The sequence below is a fragment of the Pseudorca crassidens genome, chromosome 2 (genome assembly GCF_039906515.1).
Source record: "Pseudorca crassidens isolate mPseCra1 chromosome 2, mPseCra1.hap1, whole genome shotgun sequence".
NCBI lineage: Eukaryota > Metazoa > Chordata > Mammalia > Artiodactyla > Delphinidae > Pseudorca > Pseudorca crassidens.
In genome coordinates, this window is record NC_090297.1 from 105,299,758 (window position 1) to 105,319,365 (window position 19,608).

At 42.8% G+C, this 19,608-nt stretch overlaps 1 protein-coding gene across 3 annotated transcripts in view; it reads right to left on the minus strand.

Moving 5' to 3' along the window:
* NOTCH2 (notch receptor 2) overlaps positions 1 to 19,608 on the minus strand; it is a 178,152-nt gene that overhangs the window by 51,349 nt on the left and 107,195 nt on the right. For all 3 annotated transcript variants that reach the window (XM_067727445.1, XM_067727448.1, XM_067727447.1), the window contains 7 exons: positions 10,303 to 10,536; positions 8,832 to 8,987; positions 8,104 to 8,292; positions 7,049 to 7,162; positions 6,128 to 6,241; positions 4,208 to 4,441; positions 176 to 286 (listed from right to left, as the gene is read on the minus strand). In XM_067727445.1, the coding sequence (XP_067583546.1) occupies positions 176 to 286; positions 4,208 to 4,441; positions 6,128 to 6,241; positions 7,049 to 7,162; positions 8,104 to 8,292; positions 8,832 to 8,987; positions 10,303 to 10,536 (1,152 nt within the window). The remainder of the gene's footprint in view (positions 1 to 175; positions 287 to 4,207; positions 4,442 to 6,127; positions 6,242 to 7,048; positions 7,163 to 8,103; positions 8,293 to 8,831; positions 8,988 to 10,302; positions 10,537 to 19,608) is intronic.

Below are 19,608 nucleotides of genomic sequence, written 5' to 3' on the forward strand. Positions count from 1 at the left end.
CAGTTTAGGGAAGCCCTGTAAGTAGAAAACTGGGCCAGAGAAGCACAGAATCAAACTTCTAACTTTCCAAGAGACAAAGAAATAGGAAATATTTGAAAAGTACTTTTTCTTTAGATGCCCTTTTCCCAAAGTGATGGGGCTGAAGGAGGAGGCACCCAACAAAAAGGAGCGTTACCTGTGAATCCTGGTGAGCAGACGCAGCTGTAACGATTAACGCCATCCATGCAGACCCCATGGACACAAGGGCTACTTGCACAGTCATCAAAATTGATCTCACAGTTAACACCTGCAGAGATGAAAGCAAAGAGAAGCCACGCAATATCAGCACAGAAAATACCAATGATCTCTGCTTGTGGTGCTAGGTGTTAAGGAATCTAAAGAGTATCCAGCCAACCCTGGATGCAGGAAAGGAGCAGTTCTCAAAGTGCAGTCCTCCAGGCCCCATCGGGGCATCACGAGGTCAAAATGATTATATTAACCATACTAAGCCACTATTCGTTGTTTTCATTGTGTTGGAATTTGCACTAATGATGCAAAAGCAATGGGGGCAGGACTGCCGGCATCTTAACAGGAATCAAGGCAGTGGCACCAAATTGTACTAGTGGTCTTTTTATTCTTCACCTCCATGTACTCGGTTAACACAAAACAAAAAGATAGCTTCACTTAAGAATGACTTTGGTCAAGCTGTCAAAATTCTTAACTTTATAATTTGATTATACCTTGACCCTTGAGTATACCTCTACTGTTCTGTGTGATGAAATGGAAAATATACATAAAGCAATTCTGTGGCATGCCAACCTTCAGAGCTGTCTCCAGGAAAAGCAGTTGTGTGATTGTTTGAGTACTGAACTGAAACAGTTGCTTTGTTCAAAGAATCCCATTTTAATTGAAAGAACAACTGACGGACAAACCAGGGCTATTCAGACTTAAGTATGTAGCAAACATTAAGTGACAGAAATAAACCTGCCATTTCAAGGAAAACAACTGTGACAGTACTGTGCTCCAAAGATAAAATTTAAGCTTTCACATGAAAATTAGAATTTTGGAACTTGTATCTACTACTACAAGCTTGATACTGACTGTCCCTATGATGGGCTAAAGTTCAGGATAAAGAGTCTGGTAACTTCGTTCTGGGGTATGCCGCCTTCCTCCTGGTCTGTTCCTCAGATGAATGGTAGAGTTTGGCTCTATTTAGGAAGGTTTAATTGTAGATATGGGTAACTAAATGGTAGAGATACACCAATCATTATTGTTACCATTATTCTCTAAAACTACTCATGACATTTCATTATTTATTTAACATGAATTTAGTGATGTGGTTGGGTATCATAGTAGAAGAATATCTTGGTAGTTTAAAAAGTCTAAAAATAAAGCCTGATAGTTAGGATATAAACTAATAAACGAAACTTCCACAACAAAATGCCATAGTTTTTATTCACTCACACTTTATATTAATATTTATTGATAATAATTACTATATTAACAATCTGTTGAGCCATTATCATGAGCCAAGTACTCTGCCTCCTACATTCCATAACTTTATTCTCCTCACTCCACTGGCAAATCAAGCTGTGTTACACCCATTTTATCATGAACTTGCACAATTGCGTCAGCACAGTTAGGACGTGAACCCAGCTCTCTGGATTCCATACACTTCACCATACCATACTGGTCATTCTGTGATTGATGAGGCTATACTGCCCTACTGGCCACAGATGAGGCAAGGCTTCAATATTCTTTGATTACAAATGGATACCTTTAGGAGATGTGTCTAGCCCTTGTTTGACAACCCCCGTTTACTCGCAATGGACCAAGGCAGGCCCCAAACAGCCATGGAGGTCCAATGTGACTCTGCCCCCAAATCCATGTTTCATTCTAGCAGGAAGAGACACCCAGCTCAAGCTGGGCCAATGAGATTATCTCACTGAGACATTGGAACATGAACTGTGTGACCTATGGTCTGCATGTGGCCCTTACTTCCTGCTCATCCCCCCAAAGCCACATTGTTCAATTCTCACTTGGCATCTGTAAGATACTTCTGTGTGCTTTCACAAAATTCTTTCTGCTTGTCTGTTTTGTAGTTGTTGTTTGCTTGTTTGTTGATGATTCTTTTAGCTAGTCAAGGTGGTTTCTGTGACTTGAAACCCAAAAAAACTCACTGAAGATCACAGGTATCAAAAGCATCAAAAGTGATTCTGGGTAGTGTATTGCACTTTAAGTACTTACTGAGTGAGAAACCACAATTATAACCAGCAAGTTGTAAAGCATCCCTCTATCCACACACGCATCCAAACTCCAACCTACCAACTCAGACTATATTATGAATGGGTTGTGGATTCTTATTCTAGAACTCGAGAGTCTATTCATAATGATGGATTGAATGAATCCTTTCACCCAGGCTCCTGGTACATGCCAGGTCTTTCTCCACCCATTACAGGCCAAGATCTCTTTATGTTGCCTGCATCTCTTTGCTTTAATACTCCAAACAGCCACAGGAATGGATCTGGCCGTTTTCTGAGAGAACCAGGGCCTTCCCTCTCTATGCTGCCTGCACACCACTGTTATTCACTGCTTGCCTTTCTCACTGACAGCTACTTTCACCTTGACTTCTCTCTCCTCCCCAGGGAACACACCTGACCCAACCTGGCATTATTATATAATCCCGGAGAAAACAAAGTGCTTGCCAGCCCACCACTCACCCAGGTGTCCAGTACATTTGTTGTAACGGGAACAACAGCAAAGCCTAAAACAGCCCCACCATTCTAAAGGCATCCATTCAATCGCTTGTAAATCTCTCAAATTTCTTTCCGTACTGCAATTTCTCATGTCGGGGGACCAGCCCGGAAGCAAATTGCTTTTGGAAGGTTTCACAAAGATCTATTCAGCTCTTTTACTGAGTTATCTAAACGTGGGGAGGGGGAAGGCATTTTCAACTGGGAAGGCATGGGATGTTTCTCGTATGCTTGAGCAACTCAAAAAGGACTTTGTTTTCAAACTTGGCATGTACGGGTTCCTGGATGAAGACCAGGTCTTTGACAAGTTTGAAGAAATGGATTTGGAAATAACAAGATGAAATGAGGGCAGCTAACCTCCTCCCCCACCTCTGCCCCCTACATAGGCCATTTTCCTTAAATGGAAAATGAGTTCTCAATAAATCACTCCTCGTATTGGCAGGTTCCCTTCTAACAAAGGCACACACTAGTTAATCTTCCACTAATACATTTTCCTTTGATCGGAGGCACAGAACTTCTCTGTCCATTAACCACAGTTGTGACCATAATTATTCCTCGAATAAATAAAACAGGATCTACTGAAACCTGTGAAATGCTGCTGCCTGAGAAAACAATTCAACATTTCCCCAGCAAGGAGCAGCATGCCCTCACGACTAACGAACAGTCATTCAACTGGAGTCAGGAAACAGCAAGGAACTTGGGATGGGAAATGGCAGCTCTGCATTCTAACTGACAATGGAACGTGTTGCAAAGTCTCTCCTCTCCTTTAGATTCCCCGCCCCCCAGATGGCCAAGGCCCACCAGAGAAAAATACCAGGAGAAAAGTGTCACATTAAAAATACTGGACTCTGGGCTTCCCTGGTGGCGCAGTGGTTGAGAGTCCGCCTGCCGATGCAGGGGACGCGGGTTTGTGCCCCGGCCCGGGAAGATCCCACGTGCCGCAAAGTGGCTGGGCCCGTGAGCCCTGGCCGCTGGGCCTGCGCGTCTGGAGCCTGTGCTCCGCAACGGGAGAGGCCGCGGCAGTGAGAGGCCCGCGTACCGCAAAAAAAAAAAAAAATACTGGACTCTGAAACAGAGGAAAAACTATTGGAAGAACTGGAGGCAGGGAGGGAGGACCAACTTCATTAATCTGATTGAGGTGGAGGTTGAAGAAACAAAGACGATCAAATCAAGCCACAAAGGCAAGATGGCTTTCAATTTTAAATAATAATTTCAATTTTTTGAAGTGGTGTGCCTCCTTTTAATGAAAAGCACATACATAAAGCCATCAGCTTTGCAAAGCTATTGTCTCTCCTTCCTCTACTGGCGAGAGCCATCTGCCTCTGAGACACTTCTGGCCATGGCTCTGGCTGAGCTTCTCAGAATCAAGACTCTTTTTTAGATATCTACGCATATGCCAAGAAAGTCTGAGACATCTGCATAAATTGTTTCTGAAAAACAGTGAAAACTCCAAAGGAAATACGGCGTGGGCTTACCTGATGTGCCTGGCTGGCAGTTGCACTGGTAACCATTTACCAGGTCGATGCAGCGACCCTCATTCAAGCAAGGACTGCTGTAACATTCATCTATCTGGTCGCTGCAGATGGCGCCCATGTACCCTGGATTGCAGACGCAGGTGTAGGAATCAATCCCATCCTGACACTGGCCATGGTGGCAAGGATCGGGGTCACAGTTGTCAATGTTCTCCTCACACAACACACCAGTGAATCCTTGGAAGAAATTGTACCAAAGATGCTTAAAAACCAAGGCAGACGTTGCATACCTGAACATAAATGTAGCCGGCATCCACTTATCCTACACATCCCAAGTCTTAAACAATTCATACTGCAGGAAATGAGCAGTTGGAACTGACTATCTGCATTGATTTATAAGGCAAGCCTAGAGAGTTTTGCTTAAAATAAAGTTTTTCAAGTCAAATTTGTAGAATTCAAATAGCTTTTTCTAAATAATAATTTCATTGCAGAGATGCTTTAACTGCATCTTCATTTAATATTGGACTTCAGTGGGGAATAGCTCTCAATATTTTTCCTTAATATATTTACCTCTATATTCCTTTCCTCCCAAACCCAACTGCATATACAGGTACTATATTAATGGTTTCATGTACCTTATCTTCCCAATTCTGACCTGAGAGGACAGAGAACTTTTCTCTGTTCCTCTCAACCTCCCAGGGATCTATGCATATACAGTAATCTTTTAATAAATACTTGTTAAATAAAATGAATGAACAAGTTATGACAGTTAAAAGAAAAGGGACAAATAAAAGTTCCTTTATTCAACATTAAATCCTTTTAAAAGACTCTAGGAGGGCTCTCCTCCCGTTTAAACATGAGTTCAAGCTTTGTAAATTCTCTCCAGTGAAGGTTATTCTCCACAAGCATAATCTGGCCAGAGGAAGACAAAACCTGAAACCTCTCCAACCAGAAACAAACGTTTGTGAAAAGAGAAGAAAATTAAGTGGACCATCTGACAGGGCCCTCTCTAAGTAGGCCTAACAAGTGGTAATGTTCCAATACTACTGAAATAGTAATTCTCTGTGTTTATTGTTATGACTTAGTTTGCTTTTCTGTGATCACAAAAAAAATCATGCACATGATGCTTAAAATCCTTTAAGACTCCATCTTCTAAAAGAAGAAAAAATATCTTGAATTATATTCATAACTCCTTTCTTAAACAGTCAGATGAAAAAAGAAACTGGGAATTCATGTTTGCTACTAATTTCTAGTCCTTTTCTACACAATGATGGTCTGTGCAGAAGCAAATGTGTAATAAGGGACATTTGGCTTATTCAAATCTACTCCCAAATTAGAAATGTCACCACAGATCAGAAATGTAGAATATTTGTAAACATTCTTTTTGACCCTAGTAGCAGAAGTCAGGAAAGAGGACCCAAACTTTCCCAGACAGGGCTCCCTCCCCCGTTCAAATACACATCCAACTCTCAAAGCATCAGTCATCTTTTATGCAGAAAACCTCTGCACTTGCACACCACTGCCCCCAGATTTCTGGGCCTTTGTTCGATCACTTGCCTCAAGAAACACAGAGACAGGTCTCCTGCTGAGAAGCCCCAGTGAAAAATAGCTTTCACCTGGAACTCTTCCCTTTTCCAAAGGAGTAGGTCAAGCCAGCTGGAAACTCACCGTTGCCAAAATCTGCCCAAGAAAGACAGGGGCACCAAATGGAAATGTCCAGGCCAGGCCACGATTGTGGTGAAGGAGGCAGGTGTTGTAGAGGAAACAGTGAGAGAGCAGCAAGAAAGAGGCTTGGAAGAAGCTCTTTCTAAACCCAGAGCAGCCCATGTTAGTGGACTGGCCTGGCAGGGCAGCTAGAAGAGGACGGTCTCCTGTTTTGTTCAGGCAGACCTACCAGGGGAATAAGAAGTGAAAAATTCTTACCTGTGGCGCACTGGCATTCATAACCATTTGGGTGATCTATACACTTTGCCCCATTCAGACATGGAGTACTGGAACAGTCGTCAATATCGATCTGGCAAACTGGCCCAGTGAAACCTGAAAAGGGTACAGCGATGACACAAGTCAAAGGGTTATCCTATGCCTTCCTTACTATGAGAATGATGCCCAAAGAGAACTGGGTTGCTATTGGCAGGGTTTATACCCATGGGTCAGCAAATGTAGAATTATTCTACCCAACAGGTAACTAGGATAACTGGGTTAGGCTCAGGGCATCAGAGGTACCTGTGTGTCTCTCTACCTTTTTCTTCCCACCACAGAGTTCACTTCTAGTTAAAGTAGGGACTGAATGGTTATAGGCAGAGCCCCCTAACAAGTGAATGTAGCTTCAGAAGAACTGGGACCTCCTCTCTAAAGAAACAAGAGAGGCTATAGACTCTGGCAGAAAATTTAGCACGTCTTCAACAACAGCTTTGGGGAGCCAAAGGAGAGACACAGCATTCTCTGCAAAGAATCGCCTTGTGCTGTTTCTGTACCCATGGGTGAAATGTCTAAAAATAATCATCTCACAGAAAGGTTTCAAGAATATGACCCACAGGAAAAAATAAAATCCTGAATAACCTAGAACTAAGGCTTCCGTGAGGTATGAACTTTCCCAAATGTACACACAGACAGAGAGGTCATGGGTCATTCAGAATAGACTTGGACTTCTGGCCACAAAGGATTTGGAAGATACACTGGCTGAAACAAATCCCCCATTTCTGTACACACACACTCCTATCCTGAAGCACTCACTTTAATGACTTCCTCATGTACAGCCCACACACGTTCTCTCCCTCCTCCCGTCCCTGTGGTCAGCCAGCTTTATGCTTTCAAAGAAAACGGGGGCAGGTGGTGGGCATTTACCAGGCGGACACAGACACTGGAAGCGATTGACTTTATCCACACACTGTCCATTGTTCACGCAAGGGTTGCTCTGACATTCATTTATCTCCAATTCACAATGCACACCTTTGAAACCTGGACAAAATGGACCACACAAGTGGCTTAGAAAAAGACAAAGGCATGTTCTAGCCAAGAAAGCACAAAGTTGCAAAGATGACTATATCCTCTATGAGTATGAACATTTCTGCAGAGGGAAAAGAGGACTCTGCTATGATTGGAAACAGTCACTGTAAGCAACAGCCAGACAGGGGAATATTCTGGGATATCCATGCCTCTGTGGAGAGGGGGAAGAGGTCACCTCCAAAGACCTTGCTAAGACCTAGCATGCCAACAAAGACCGAACCACATTCTCTGATCAGTCCAGGCTTTGCTTTCAGGACAGTGCCAGGCCCACAGGGTCCCCAGTCCAAGTTCCTAAAGACCAGCTGAGTCAGAGACGCTGTTGCTCTCAGGGTGCAAGTAAAGGTCAGGAAGGCCTGCCAAGGCTAGAGAGGCCAGCACCCTCAATCAGGCAAAGCAGCCACTGACAGCCGTCATTTTTAAGCTGGGTTTAGCGGTGCTGTCTGAGGATTCAAGCAATGGTCTCTGCAGAAGAGTTCCAGAGTATAACAAAGCATGTGTATCTCACTATGAGGTAAATGGCAAGAGCCTATACAATTATGGGTAAAGTTATTTTCTATAAATGGAATGGTATGCTATTTGTAACATATCAGGGGGTAAGGAAAGCTTGCTATTTAAAGAATTTTTATGATAAATCCTTTATTAAATCAAAGTATACTTGCATTTTAAAAATCTTCTGAATTTTTCTCTCACATGTATCTGGGTTTTGACATAATGGGATTGCTTTTCATAGCTCTAAGAATTCTAAGATGGCCTTACTCCTTAAGGGTCCCCTTGGCGGGGGATTAAATGGTAACAGAGCTTATGGAATTGCCACACTATACTGAGTGCTCTGCCTAAGAGAAGCACAGGGCAGTGCCTCCTGTCTAGATCCCACACACTGATGGCCCATGTACCTGGCATGCACAGACATGTGAAGCCTCCAATCTTATCCAGACAGGTGGCATCATTCTTGCAGGGGTCTGAATGGCACTCGTTGATGTCCATCTCGCAACGAGGCCCTGCATAGCCCTTCAGACACTCACAGTGGAAGGCACCATCTGTGTTCACACATTTTCCCGCATGCTCACAAGGATTGCTATTGGCTGGAAGACACAAGCACCAATCACCAGGATCAGAGCACTTGATGGGGCTTCCACAAACGTGGACTACAGAAGTGGGTCAGATTATTAGCATTAGGGCCAGGTCTTTAATAATCGGGTTCTCAATTTCCTATTTTCTTCTAATCAATCAATCAATAAGCAAGTAAGTAAATAAATAAACAAGATGAAGGAAGGAAGGAGGGAGGGAGGGAGGGAGGGAAGGAAGGGAGGAAGGGAGGAAATAAGGAAAGAAAGACAAATCAGGACAACCTCAACTCTTGTGAGTCTCTACTGTTCTTATGCCCAAACTGTCACAAAGGTAGGGCTTTATGTTAAGAGTCAAGTACAAACCTTCTATATATTTCAGTTCCCAGAATAGAATATATGGTTATACTGAAAGGTTAGCTGTGAACAGTGGGCATGTAACAGGTGAGATCCGAGGTTTGGGTGAAACATGCTCGTAGAGTAAAATGCGCTTCAGCTTAAATGCTTGCTGAGCTCGACAGACACCATGAGGAATCGGAAAGGTTCTGTGTACTCACCCATGGCACACTCATCCACATCTTCTGTACAGTCACCCCCTTTGTAGCCTTGTGGACAGGTGCAAATATACTGCCCGTTCAGAGGGTTGGTGTCACACAGTGCCCCCTTGTGGCAGGGGTTGCTGATGCATGCATCGTCCAGATGACATAAGAGACCTATCACAGGGTGGGGTAAGGAGAAGACAGAGAAAATGTCCCTTACTTGGGGAACAGTTTTCTCTTTCATGGAGGAGGGAAAACCTTATGACTGGCACATCAAAATCCAATACGAAGATTTAGAGGCAATTTCCTGACCCAATCTTAGGGACATGCTGCAGGCAGCAGCAAAGCAAGGAGCTTCTGCAGACAACCCTGATAGCCTGACCCTGAGCCCTTAGCTGGACCCCTCCCCAAGGGTAGATAAAGTGAGGCCATAAAGTGAGATGGTTAGATGATGGAGACAGGAAAAGGGAGATATACTTCCCATTGTGCTGTCATGTTTAGTTAACAAATAAAAATAGAGGACTCCCAGTTCAATTTGAATTTCAGAGAAACAACAAATAATTATTTACTATATGTCCCAAACAATACATACATCCTATATTTCATTAGGCAACCTACTTTCTTTCCCAAGATCATGCTACCTGATCATCTTGGGGCCACCTGCATTTCACGAGCCTCAGAAGAAAAAACCAGCTTTTTAATAGTGTCAACATTCCTGGCTCAAGTGCCCTCAAGACTCTGAAGATATTACTAGGCCCCATGTTCTGCAGAGTTCACATGGGAACTGGATTTTCCAGTCTGAAATTAGCTTAAGAAGAGGTGACTAAGGCTTCTTCTACAAAGCTGGAGGTGGGGCTTTCGGAAAGGCATAGATATAAGAACATTTCAAAACTGCTAGGCACCAAGTTCTCTCACTAAGCAATCTCCTTCCATCACATTCCTCCCTTCACTGCTCTATTCCTAGAACCAGAAGCTGTTAAACTGAAAGGCTAGAGCAAGGTTAACTTTGCAGTCGGTAAAAACCTTCCCTTAGAGGACAATATGGAGAGCTGGAATGCACTTGTTTCCCTCTTGCCAGCTTTTTCTGAGTAAATGGATTATTTCTTCTTAAAATTAACTGCCTACATCCATTTGTGAGTAATTTTGTCTTAATTTCTGAGAAATTCATCTTAATTTCGGAGTTGCCTTTCAGCTTAAAATCTTAAGGAGGGCTATAGATGTTCCCAAGGCAATAGTTGCTAACTTTCATTTTGGAGGGATGAAAAACTGAGGTACACAGAGTTGAGAGCCAAAAGTCCTAAGGAAGAAAACTAATTTCACAGCACTTTGGCTAATTACATTTCCAGAAGAACAGCTTTGAGAGGCATGTTCCTACAGATGGAAATTAAAAGGACATACCCCAAAAGGGATGAAAGAGAAGGCGGCAGAAATCCCGACTGCTCACCAGCCCTTTCCCTCATTTCCAGCTCTGTTCTTCCACGGGCCTTACCTGCCTTTCCTTCTGGGCACATGCAAGAGAAGGAGGCCACACGATCAATGCAGGTGGAGCCTGGAGTGCAGGAGGCGAAGGCGCAGTCATCAATGTTCTCACTGCAGTCATCTCCACTCCAGCCATTAACACACACACAGCCATAGCCCCCATTGCGGTTGGTACAGGTGCCCCCATTCTGACAGGCATTGGGTTGCAGCAGGCACTCATCCACATCCTCTGTGCAGAACTGTCCTTTGGGGGGGAAAGCGCCTTTGATTAGGGTTCTTAAGTCTCAGAGGATTAGTACCATACCAGCCCCGACACACTCTTCACCCTCATGTGACCTGCCTGAAATTGAGGCAAAATTAACTCACAGCAGACCAGGTCCTCACATGAATTTTAAGGCCACCTTGAGACATCCATATAGTTATTCCAGGCAAATAATTTACAGAATGCAAGTTGCCATCCCTAGAAACTCTGACACCATGAAATCTAGCCAACCTATCAAAGAGAAAATTGAGTCTTCTAAGATCCTTAAGTCTGATTTGGTTAAATCCCTGGGACAATGAATACATAAGTGAGAAGAGCAAGGAGAGAAGAGTCTAAGAGATGAGTAAGGACAAGAATAATGAGAAGCAACCTAAAAATCAAAGCTTTAGGGCTACTGTTCTATATCTTGACCGTATCAATGTCAATATCCTGTTTATGATGCTGGATAGTAGTTCTGCAGGGCGATGTTACCATTGGGGAAGACTTGGTTAAGGGTAAACAGTATCTCTCTGTTAATTCTTACAACTTTGTGTGAAACTATAATTATCTCAAAATAAAAGGTTTAATTAAAAATAACAGTAGGGTTTCCCTGGTGGCGCAGTGGTTGGGAGTCCACCTGCCGATGCAGGGGACACGGGTTCGTGCCCCGGTCCGGGAGGATCCCACATGCCGCAGAGCGGCTGGGCCCGTGAGCCATGGCCACTGAGCCTGCGCGTCCGGAGCCTGTGCTCCGCAACGGGAGAGGCCACAACAGTGAGAGGCCCGCGTACCGCAGAAAAAAAAAAAAAAAGAAAGAAAGAATAATTAAAAAAAAATAATAATAATGGTAAGGGCAAGCAAGGGTAGAGAGAAGAAATTAAGGAACTAAGGACAATAAGAGCCACGTGAATATGTGAATATGAATGTGTGAATGTATGAATATGTGAATATGAATGTGAAAGGCAAAGCCAAGATGATGAGACTGGAGCAAATACTGGATTAGTGGAATAAGATGTGGGAAGCTGACCTAATGTAGTAGAAGATGGAAAAGGATTAGTTTGTTCTGCCTAAAAAAGCAAACTGAAGGATGATAATAAGACCACTTCTGAATGGACTGCAGGTCACTATGAGAGCAAGGATGGGGGACTATGGCAAAGGCTCTTAGGCCCAGTGACAATCGACTTATAAGCAAGGAAGTTGTGATTAGCAAGCATTTAGTGCCAGGCCACCTGAGTTGTAAAACAAACTGATGAATCTTTCTTATCAGAGGTCTTTTAATACCAGTTTAGGGAGCTACCAAAGGGAATGAATATTCAGGTCATATGAATTCTCTAAAACAGAACATGACAAGTGGCTAAAACCCAAAAAACCTCAAGGTGTCCTTAATTCTTTCTCTGTAAAAAAACTCACTGGATAACTCAAAAAGGCACTCTGATGAAGAGGCCTCTTAATGACAAAGCACAGGACTTTTATACTCAGAAAATGCCAAGGCTATACCTAGTCCCCAGACAACAATTCAACTTGGCTCAAGTATTTCCAGAGTCTGCAAAGTGCCCAACTGTGTAGCCATCACTGCTAACAGAAGCTAGCTGTGTCTGATCCAACCTAACTGACAACCTATTCTTTACTCCTATCTAACCTATACATCCATTATTACAGAACCAACATCATTCTATTGCACTTCTTTGATCGCACAGCAATCTCCCATCACTTGGCTGCAGGCAACCTCAGTTCAGGGATATTTTTTGTATTCCCAGCTAAGATTCCTCTACCTAAGATGGCAGAATGGGTGTGTGGGCATCTCTGGAACTCTGCGCTCAGGACCCTCTTCTGTGCTGCTCTCCTCACCCCACTTCATCCACATAATTCTTGAAGGAGCCGCCATGTCTTTACATGATCATGCATATGCCTTCCTGGTCACAGCTGACTGATCCAGGGTGGGCATCTTATACAAACTGTCACTGTGTCTCTTTTCCAAACTTTTGGACTAGAGGCCCTCTACCACATGGACCAAAAGAATAACATGACCAGTCTACACACAAAATGATAACAGTGAATCAGAAGTACACAAGAAAAGAAAAACAGAATCTGGGGGCATTCAAGTTACTGGTTCCAATTGTTCCCAAAGACCGACTCTTCATAAGTCCATTCAAGAGCACAGCCATTCTGAGAGATGTCCCTTCCAACAGGTTTCCCTAATTTCAGATGGGGATCTGTCAATTGCAACCTGCAGTATTAACTAATACAAAGTGAGTGAGCGAGTGAGTGAGTGCAGGAGCAATCACTTCCCCAGGGGAGACGATGTCATTTAGTATAGAAAGCTTTGCTCCCCTACCTTACTGGCAGAAATGCTACCTCAGATTAAAGACAGGTGTGTAATTAAGATGCAGGTGGGATTTAGAAATGAAAACATAACCAAGAAGCAGGTGAAGAGTTTCTGTAACCTGGAAATTACTGAGAGTCTTGTCTCTTACACTTATGACTCAAGTACCATGCTATCATCAAACCAAACTGACTTGCTGAATGTGAGAAATTTGGATGTTATTTTTCTTTCTTATTGGCTCTGTGATAATTCTGAGTATGAGACACTGTGATTTTAAAACATCTCATATGTATTTCATATGCATTATAATACCCAGACACTTAAATATTGTAGTAAGACAGACTAGGTTAATGAAACAATGCTTGGAATGAAAGTTTTGTTCTCTTGGGAAAGGAAACCAAGAGTCACTGATTGCGTACTATGAACCAGGCATTGTGCTTGAGTTGTCACAATCATTATCTCATTTATAGTTAAGGAAACGGGCTCAGAGAAGTAAAATAACTTGCCCGTTGTGAGGCAGGGAGAGCTGGGATTTAAACTAGAGCCGCTGACTCTTAAATTCGTAGCAAAGACTTGAGGTGTGAATCTCACCATATCAAAACAATCTCTGTGCATCTCAGTCTTCCCAAGCACACAAAGGCATGGGGAAGGAGACAGGACAGGAAAGGTGAAGATTAAAATCACGACTCACACCATCAAATTACTGGGGAAAATTATGACTTCAAATTACTGTCCAAAAAATCAAATGTATTTTTTGAGTACAGTTGACTGTTTTTCTAATGAGGTTGATTTTTGAAGGTTAGATACCTTCATCAAATACCTTAGGTGTTTGGTGTTAGATACTGTTAGAGAAATCAAATCTACAGAGTCAGGAGAATACTGGCTTATAAATAATCTTTTCTAGAATGGATCATTTTTCTCTAAGGTTCAGGCACATTTCTCCAGAACAAAACCCTTCCCAGGCATATTTATACCAGAATTTTTTCCTCATTCCAATTCTAGCAACCAGTCATTACATTCAGAATATAAAAACAGTAACCAGGGTGCCACTAAATTGCTTGTTCCAAAATTCCCAGTGGAAAGTCCGCCAACATACTGTACTTCCTTCATGTCACCACCCCTCTTGGCAAAGGAGGAAACCAATGCAGAAGCCTAAAAATAAGAAACGTGAGGCTCAGAAAGGTTAGGTAACCACCAACCCCACCATCCCCACCCAGAGTCATACACTGGTAAGTCAGAGCACTATCATTCAAACTCAGATCAATTTGACTCCAAAACTACTGTTCTTTCTACTGCAGCACAGTTAACTATCCAGCCCTGGGTTTGGTCCACAAGATCTACAGACTAAGTCCCCGATCCTAGGCTCTTAAAGCACACAGAGAAGGCATGGAAGCATGAGACAATAAAAGAAGACCGTTGGTAGAAATGAATAAAGACAAAAAGTCACTAAGTACTGAAATAGGAAAGTTTCTTGGAGATCTACTAGAAGGGCTGAGTCCATTGCCTGAGGTCATTCAGCTTTCCCCACTACTCCATGGCAAGGAAGCGTCAGCCTCGGCTGGAGGAAGAAGGCTTACTCAGGTTGGTAGGGTTAGGCCTTGAAGACGTCAAAATGACTGGAGTCTATTCTTAGTTGGGGTTTGAAATGAGAAAAGGCTGGAGACCATGTGAGGCTTTGAATTCTAACATGAATTCTGAACTTGATACAGCAAGCAAAGGGAAGTTATTGCAGGCTCTCAGGTGGGGGAAGGTATGATCAAAGTTGCATGTGAACATTCGTCTGCCAGTAGAGTACAGGAGGGACTAAAAGCAAATGACTTTCTTTTCGTAGGGAGGGAAGGAGAAAGCACTAAGTGAGGAGCTACCTAGCACATAAAAGCCTCTGGTGAAAAGCGAGAGCTGCGTTCTTTCCATGCCCTGCCTAGCTACTACACCTCCAACCCAAACAAGTCTCAGCCTGTGTCGGCACACAAACTCTGCTGGTGGACTCCCAAAATATGTTGCACAAAGCTCGGTGAGGCAAGTTTTTGAGGGCATCAATGATCCCTCTTACTAATTTCACCTGCCAGGTACTGCAGGCTACTGGCATCTGACATTGGGACTAAAGCAGGGGGCTAGTAGGCTTTTCCCATCTCCTATTAGAAAGGAAACCACTTGTTTCTAGAAACTACTTTCTCTATTGCCACTATGAGTCTGTACTAACTTGGTATGAAATGCTACACTACCGAATCCCTGGCTGACACCTTAAACACTTAGAGCCACCTGCATATACTGATAATTCTCTGGGTGACAGCTTTTGTTTCATAAATCTATCTCAAATCTCTGTCTTTCCTTCATATATTTTACTCTATAGCCACAATGGCTTCCTGTTGGCTCCTTTCCTACCTCAGAGCCTCTGCATAACCTGTTCTCTTCACCTCATATATCCTTCTTCCTCTTATTCGTATGGCTAATTAATATTTCATACCTTGACCTTCCTTATAATGTAAGTAGACCTCCAAGCTCACACTCCTCATTTTTCTCCTTCATTACACCTACTCCATTCAGTCTGTCTTATCATTTATCAAATGGTGTAATTTTATATTCATTTGTGTTTTGCAGTTTCTGTCTCTGTTAGACTATAAGCTCCATGACAGCAAGGACTTTGTTGGCCATTCACCTCGGTTTACATGTCAGGCACTGTACCAGACACTTAGCGTCAGTGGTGAAACAGACCTTAGATTCAACCTAATGTGCTCATTTTACAGACAAAACTAGGACCAGAGAGGCACAGTGACTTGTCCACATTTACACAGCTAGTTGGAAGAAGAATTAGAAATAGACAAAATTAAAAACGGAAATCAAGTGCTGAAAAGGACATTGGGGTGTGAGATCACAACACTTCAAGTTAGTCTTCAAAATGACTGTTGAGGGAAAGGGCAGGGTTGAGAAACGTATGGGAAGAGCAAGATGCCTAAGCAGTGCTACAAATGAAGATAATACAACTAAGAACAAGTATGCTATTTTATATATAGTAGTGTATATATGTTAATCCAGCCTCCTAGTTTATCCCTCCCCCCACCCCCCTTTCCCTTTGGTAACCTTAAGTTTGTTTTCTATGTCTGTTTTGTAAATAAGTTCATTTCTATGTTTTTTTAGATCCTACATATAATTTATATCATATGATATTTGTCCTTCTCTGTCTTAGTATGATAATCTTAGTATGATAATCTCTAGTTCCATCCATGTTGCTGCAAATGGCATTATTTCATTCTTTCCTATGGTTGAGTAATATCCCATTGTATATACGTACCACATCTTCTTTATCCATTCATCTGTCGATGGACACTTAGGTTGCTTCCATGTCTCGGCTATTGTAAATAGTGCTGCAATGAACATTGGGGTGCATGTGTCTTTTCGAATTACGGTTTTCTCTGGATATATGGCTAGGAGTGGGATTACAGGATCATATGGTAGCTCTATTTTTAGTTTTTTACGGAACCTACATACTGTTCTCCACAGTGGCTGTACCAATTTACGTTCCCACCAACAGTGTAGGAGGGTTCCCTTTTCTCCATACCCTCCCCAGCATTTATTATATGTAGAGTTTTTGATGACAGCCATTCTGACTGGTGTGAGGTGGTAGCTCACTGTTGTTTTGACTTGCATTCCTCTAATAATTAGTGATGTCAAGGACCTACTGTATGGCACAAAGAACTGTACTCAATATTTTGTAATAACCGATAAGGGAAGAGAATCTGAAGAAGAATATATATATATAAAAAACTGAATCTGTGCTGTACGCCTGAAACTAAAACAATATTGCAAATCAACTATACTTTGATTAAAAATAAATAAATAAAATATGACACAAATGAACCTATCTACAAAACAGAAACACACTCACACACAGAGAACAGACTTGTGGTTGCCAAGGGGGATGGGGGTGGGGAAGGGAGTCTGCGGTTAGCAGATGCAAACTATTATATATAGGATGGATAAACAAAAAGGTCCTACTGTATAGCACAGGGAACTATACTCAATTATCCTATGATAAACCATAATGGAAAAGAATTTAAAAAAGAATGTATACAGGGCTTCCCTGGTGGCGCAGTGGTTGGGGGTCCGCCTGCCGATGCAGGGGACGCGGGTTCGTGCCCCGGTCTAGGAAGATCCCGCATGCCGCGGAGCGGCTGGGCCCGTGGGCCATGACCGCTGGGCCTGCGCGTCCGGAGCCTGTGCTCTGTGGCGGGGGAAGCCATGGCGGTGAGAGGCCCGCGTGCCGCAGAGGAAAAAAAAAAAGTTAAAAAGAATGTATACATATGTATAACTGAATCACTTTGCTGTACAGCAGAAATTAACACAACACAATCTACTATACTTCAATAAAAAAATAAATTTATTAAAAAAAGAAAAATAAGTACGTGGTATTGATTTTGTAGGAGTGGGGTCACTTTCATAATGATCTTTTCTTATTGCACCGTCCTATGGTCTTAAAAGCAAAGGATGAATGAGTAAGACTACGGGCAGTGCCTGTGTCACAAAATATAACAGAGTGAACCCAATAGGACTGTACTGAAATGGGAACTATGACCTGGGCCTCACGAGCATCAAGTTCTAGCCATGTGAGCTTAGGACCACTAAACAGACACCATTTTATGAGCTGCAAGACATCGGGATACAAACAGTTCATTATGGTTTTCTCAGCACACCACAAACAAATCATCATTCTGACTTGGAGTTACAAGTGACTGGGAAACAAGAGGAGGAAGGGGAAAAAGGAAAGAAAAGAAATGGTCGCTGAGCCTTAGCACTTCTGGAAGAAGCCCTCCCCTCCTAGTCACCTCTCAACTTGGGCGGGGAGAACCTTTCACCACATCAACGGCCCTGCTAAGGGGCAACTCTCATTAGCAACAACAATCACCACGTGAGGAACATGTAAAAATGAGCTTGGCTGACCCCTGCCCTGACCCTGCTACCTCCTCTTCTTTGGTTAAGTCAAGAGAATTCGGTCTCCAATATACGCTTCCAGCCAGCAGTCACCTGGGCTCCTGAGTTGGGGAGTTTCATCTTTTCATATCATAGCAGGGTATTCTTGTAACCTCTGTCCTACAAACCTTCTCCTCTACACACAGGAGAGTTTCCATTCCGCTCCTGAAGTGAAAGGGCAGAGGACAAGCTTGACTATTCTACAACTTCCCAGGACGAAAGATGGTTGAAACATTTTGCACAAACACTGGAGTCTACAGGGTCTGCCTAATGAGGGGCTGTGTGCATGCACTAACGTACAAGCACACACATGTATATATGAGGCTAGGGTTACAAGTGTCTAAGGGGATCCTGTAGGTGTGCGGGATACACATGCAGATAAACGCAAGAATCTCAGTGAACGTTCCCATGAATCCTAGACACCATCACCTTTTTCAGGCCTCCTCAAAAGCCTGGTTTCCCTGCACCCTGATCAATTATTTTTTTCTAAAGAGTCACCAACTTAATCTCATCGTGTACAGTGGATTCTGCCATTTGCCTGTTCAAGCCCTCTGATGCCTTCCATTACACTCAGGATAAAATTCTAAGTCCTATCTACATTTTCTGCCTACCTCTCCAGTCTCTCCCCTTGAAATACCACTCGTGCCAGGCACTCTGGCTTTTTATTTTTATCCCTTCTCAACATGATCACAATCTTTCCCCCATACAGGTCTCTGCACAAGCTGTTCCCTGTACCTGGAGCACTCTTAGGCTCAACCATCCCCTAATAATTCATACCCACCGTCCACAGCTGAAAGAGACAGTACATACCTACCCCAAACTCAACTAGTTCTACCTGTTAATATGCTAATAACCTCTACTTTTCCCACTAGGTATTTATTATAGTTCAAAATCTTACAGATAATATGCTTTATGTCTGTGTTACTAGTCTGTAAGTTCCATGGAGAAATGGGTGGTACCATTTACTTCATCAGTGAATCCCTAGCACTTAGCACATGCCCAGCTAATAATATTTCTTGAGAAGTAATCAAAAATATTTGTTAAACAAATTTGATCTGCTCTTGTCTTCTCTCACTTAAGTCATTCTAACCTCAAAATAATAATCATCTTTCAACTCATCTCCCTCACACTTTTAGGGTGTCTCTATCCTATTCATACTCCCAAACTTTCCATCACCCCCTTATTTACATCCCCCCATCAATACACGTGCCTCTCATTCCACCCTCTTCCTTAGCTGCTGAACTCCATCTCATTTATTCCACACCAAATTCACCCTGCCTTTTGACCTGAATCCTTCAACTGTGTCTCAAGGGTGACTCTATATTGTGGGGTACCTTACTTCTTCAATTGAAACCCAAGATTGCCCTAAAGACTACATCCCATCAGCGGGCAGCCCTCCTCAGTAGAGGTCCTCCTCTTCCAGTTGCCTCCATCTGCATGAAGGTAAATAGGCAAAGAATCACTCTTTCCTTTATTTCCTAATGGTGCTACTGACTTCAAATAGTAAAAATAGACTTATTCAGCTGTTTCTAGGTACTAGACACTGTGATGAGTGCTTACACTGATTGTCAAACGTAATACTATCATACAAAATTAGTCCAGATTTACAGACATAGTACAGACCCGGTCCACACTGAAGAAAGATACTAAAGTGTCTCAGGGAAGTAAGGAGAAGAGACCCTGACAGCACCCAATAATAGCCCTGAATTTGGAGGCATGAAATTGGGCCAGGAACAAACTGGAAAATTTAATGCTCCATTCATTCATTCATTCATTCAACAAAT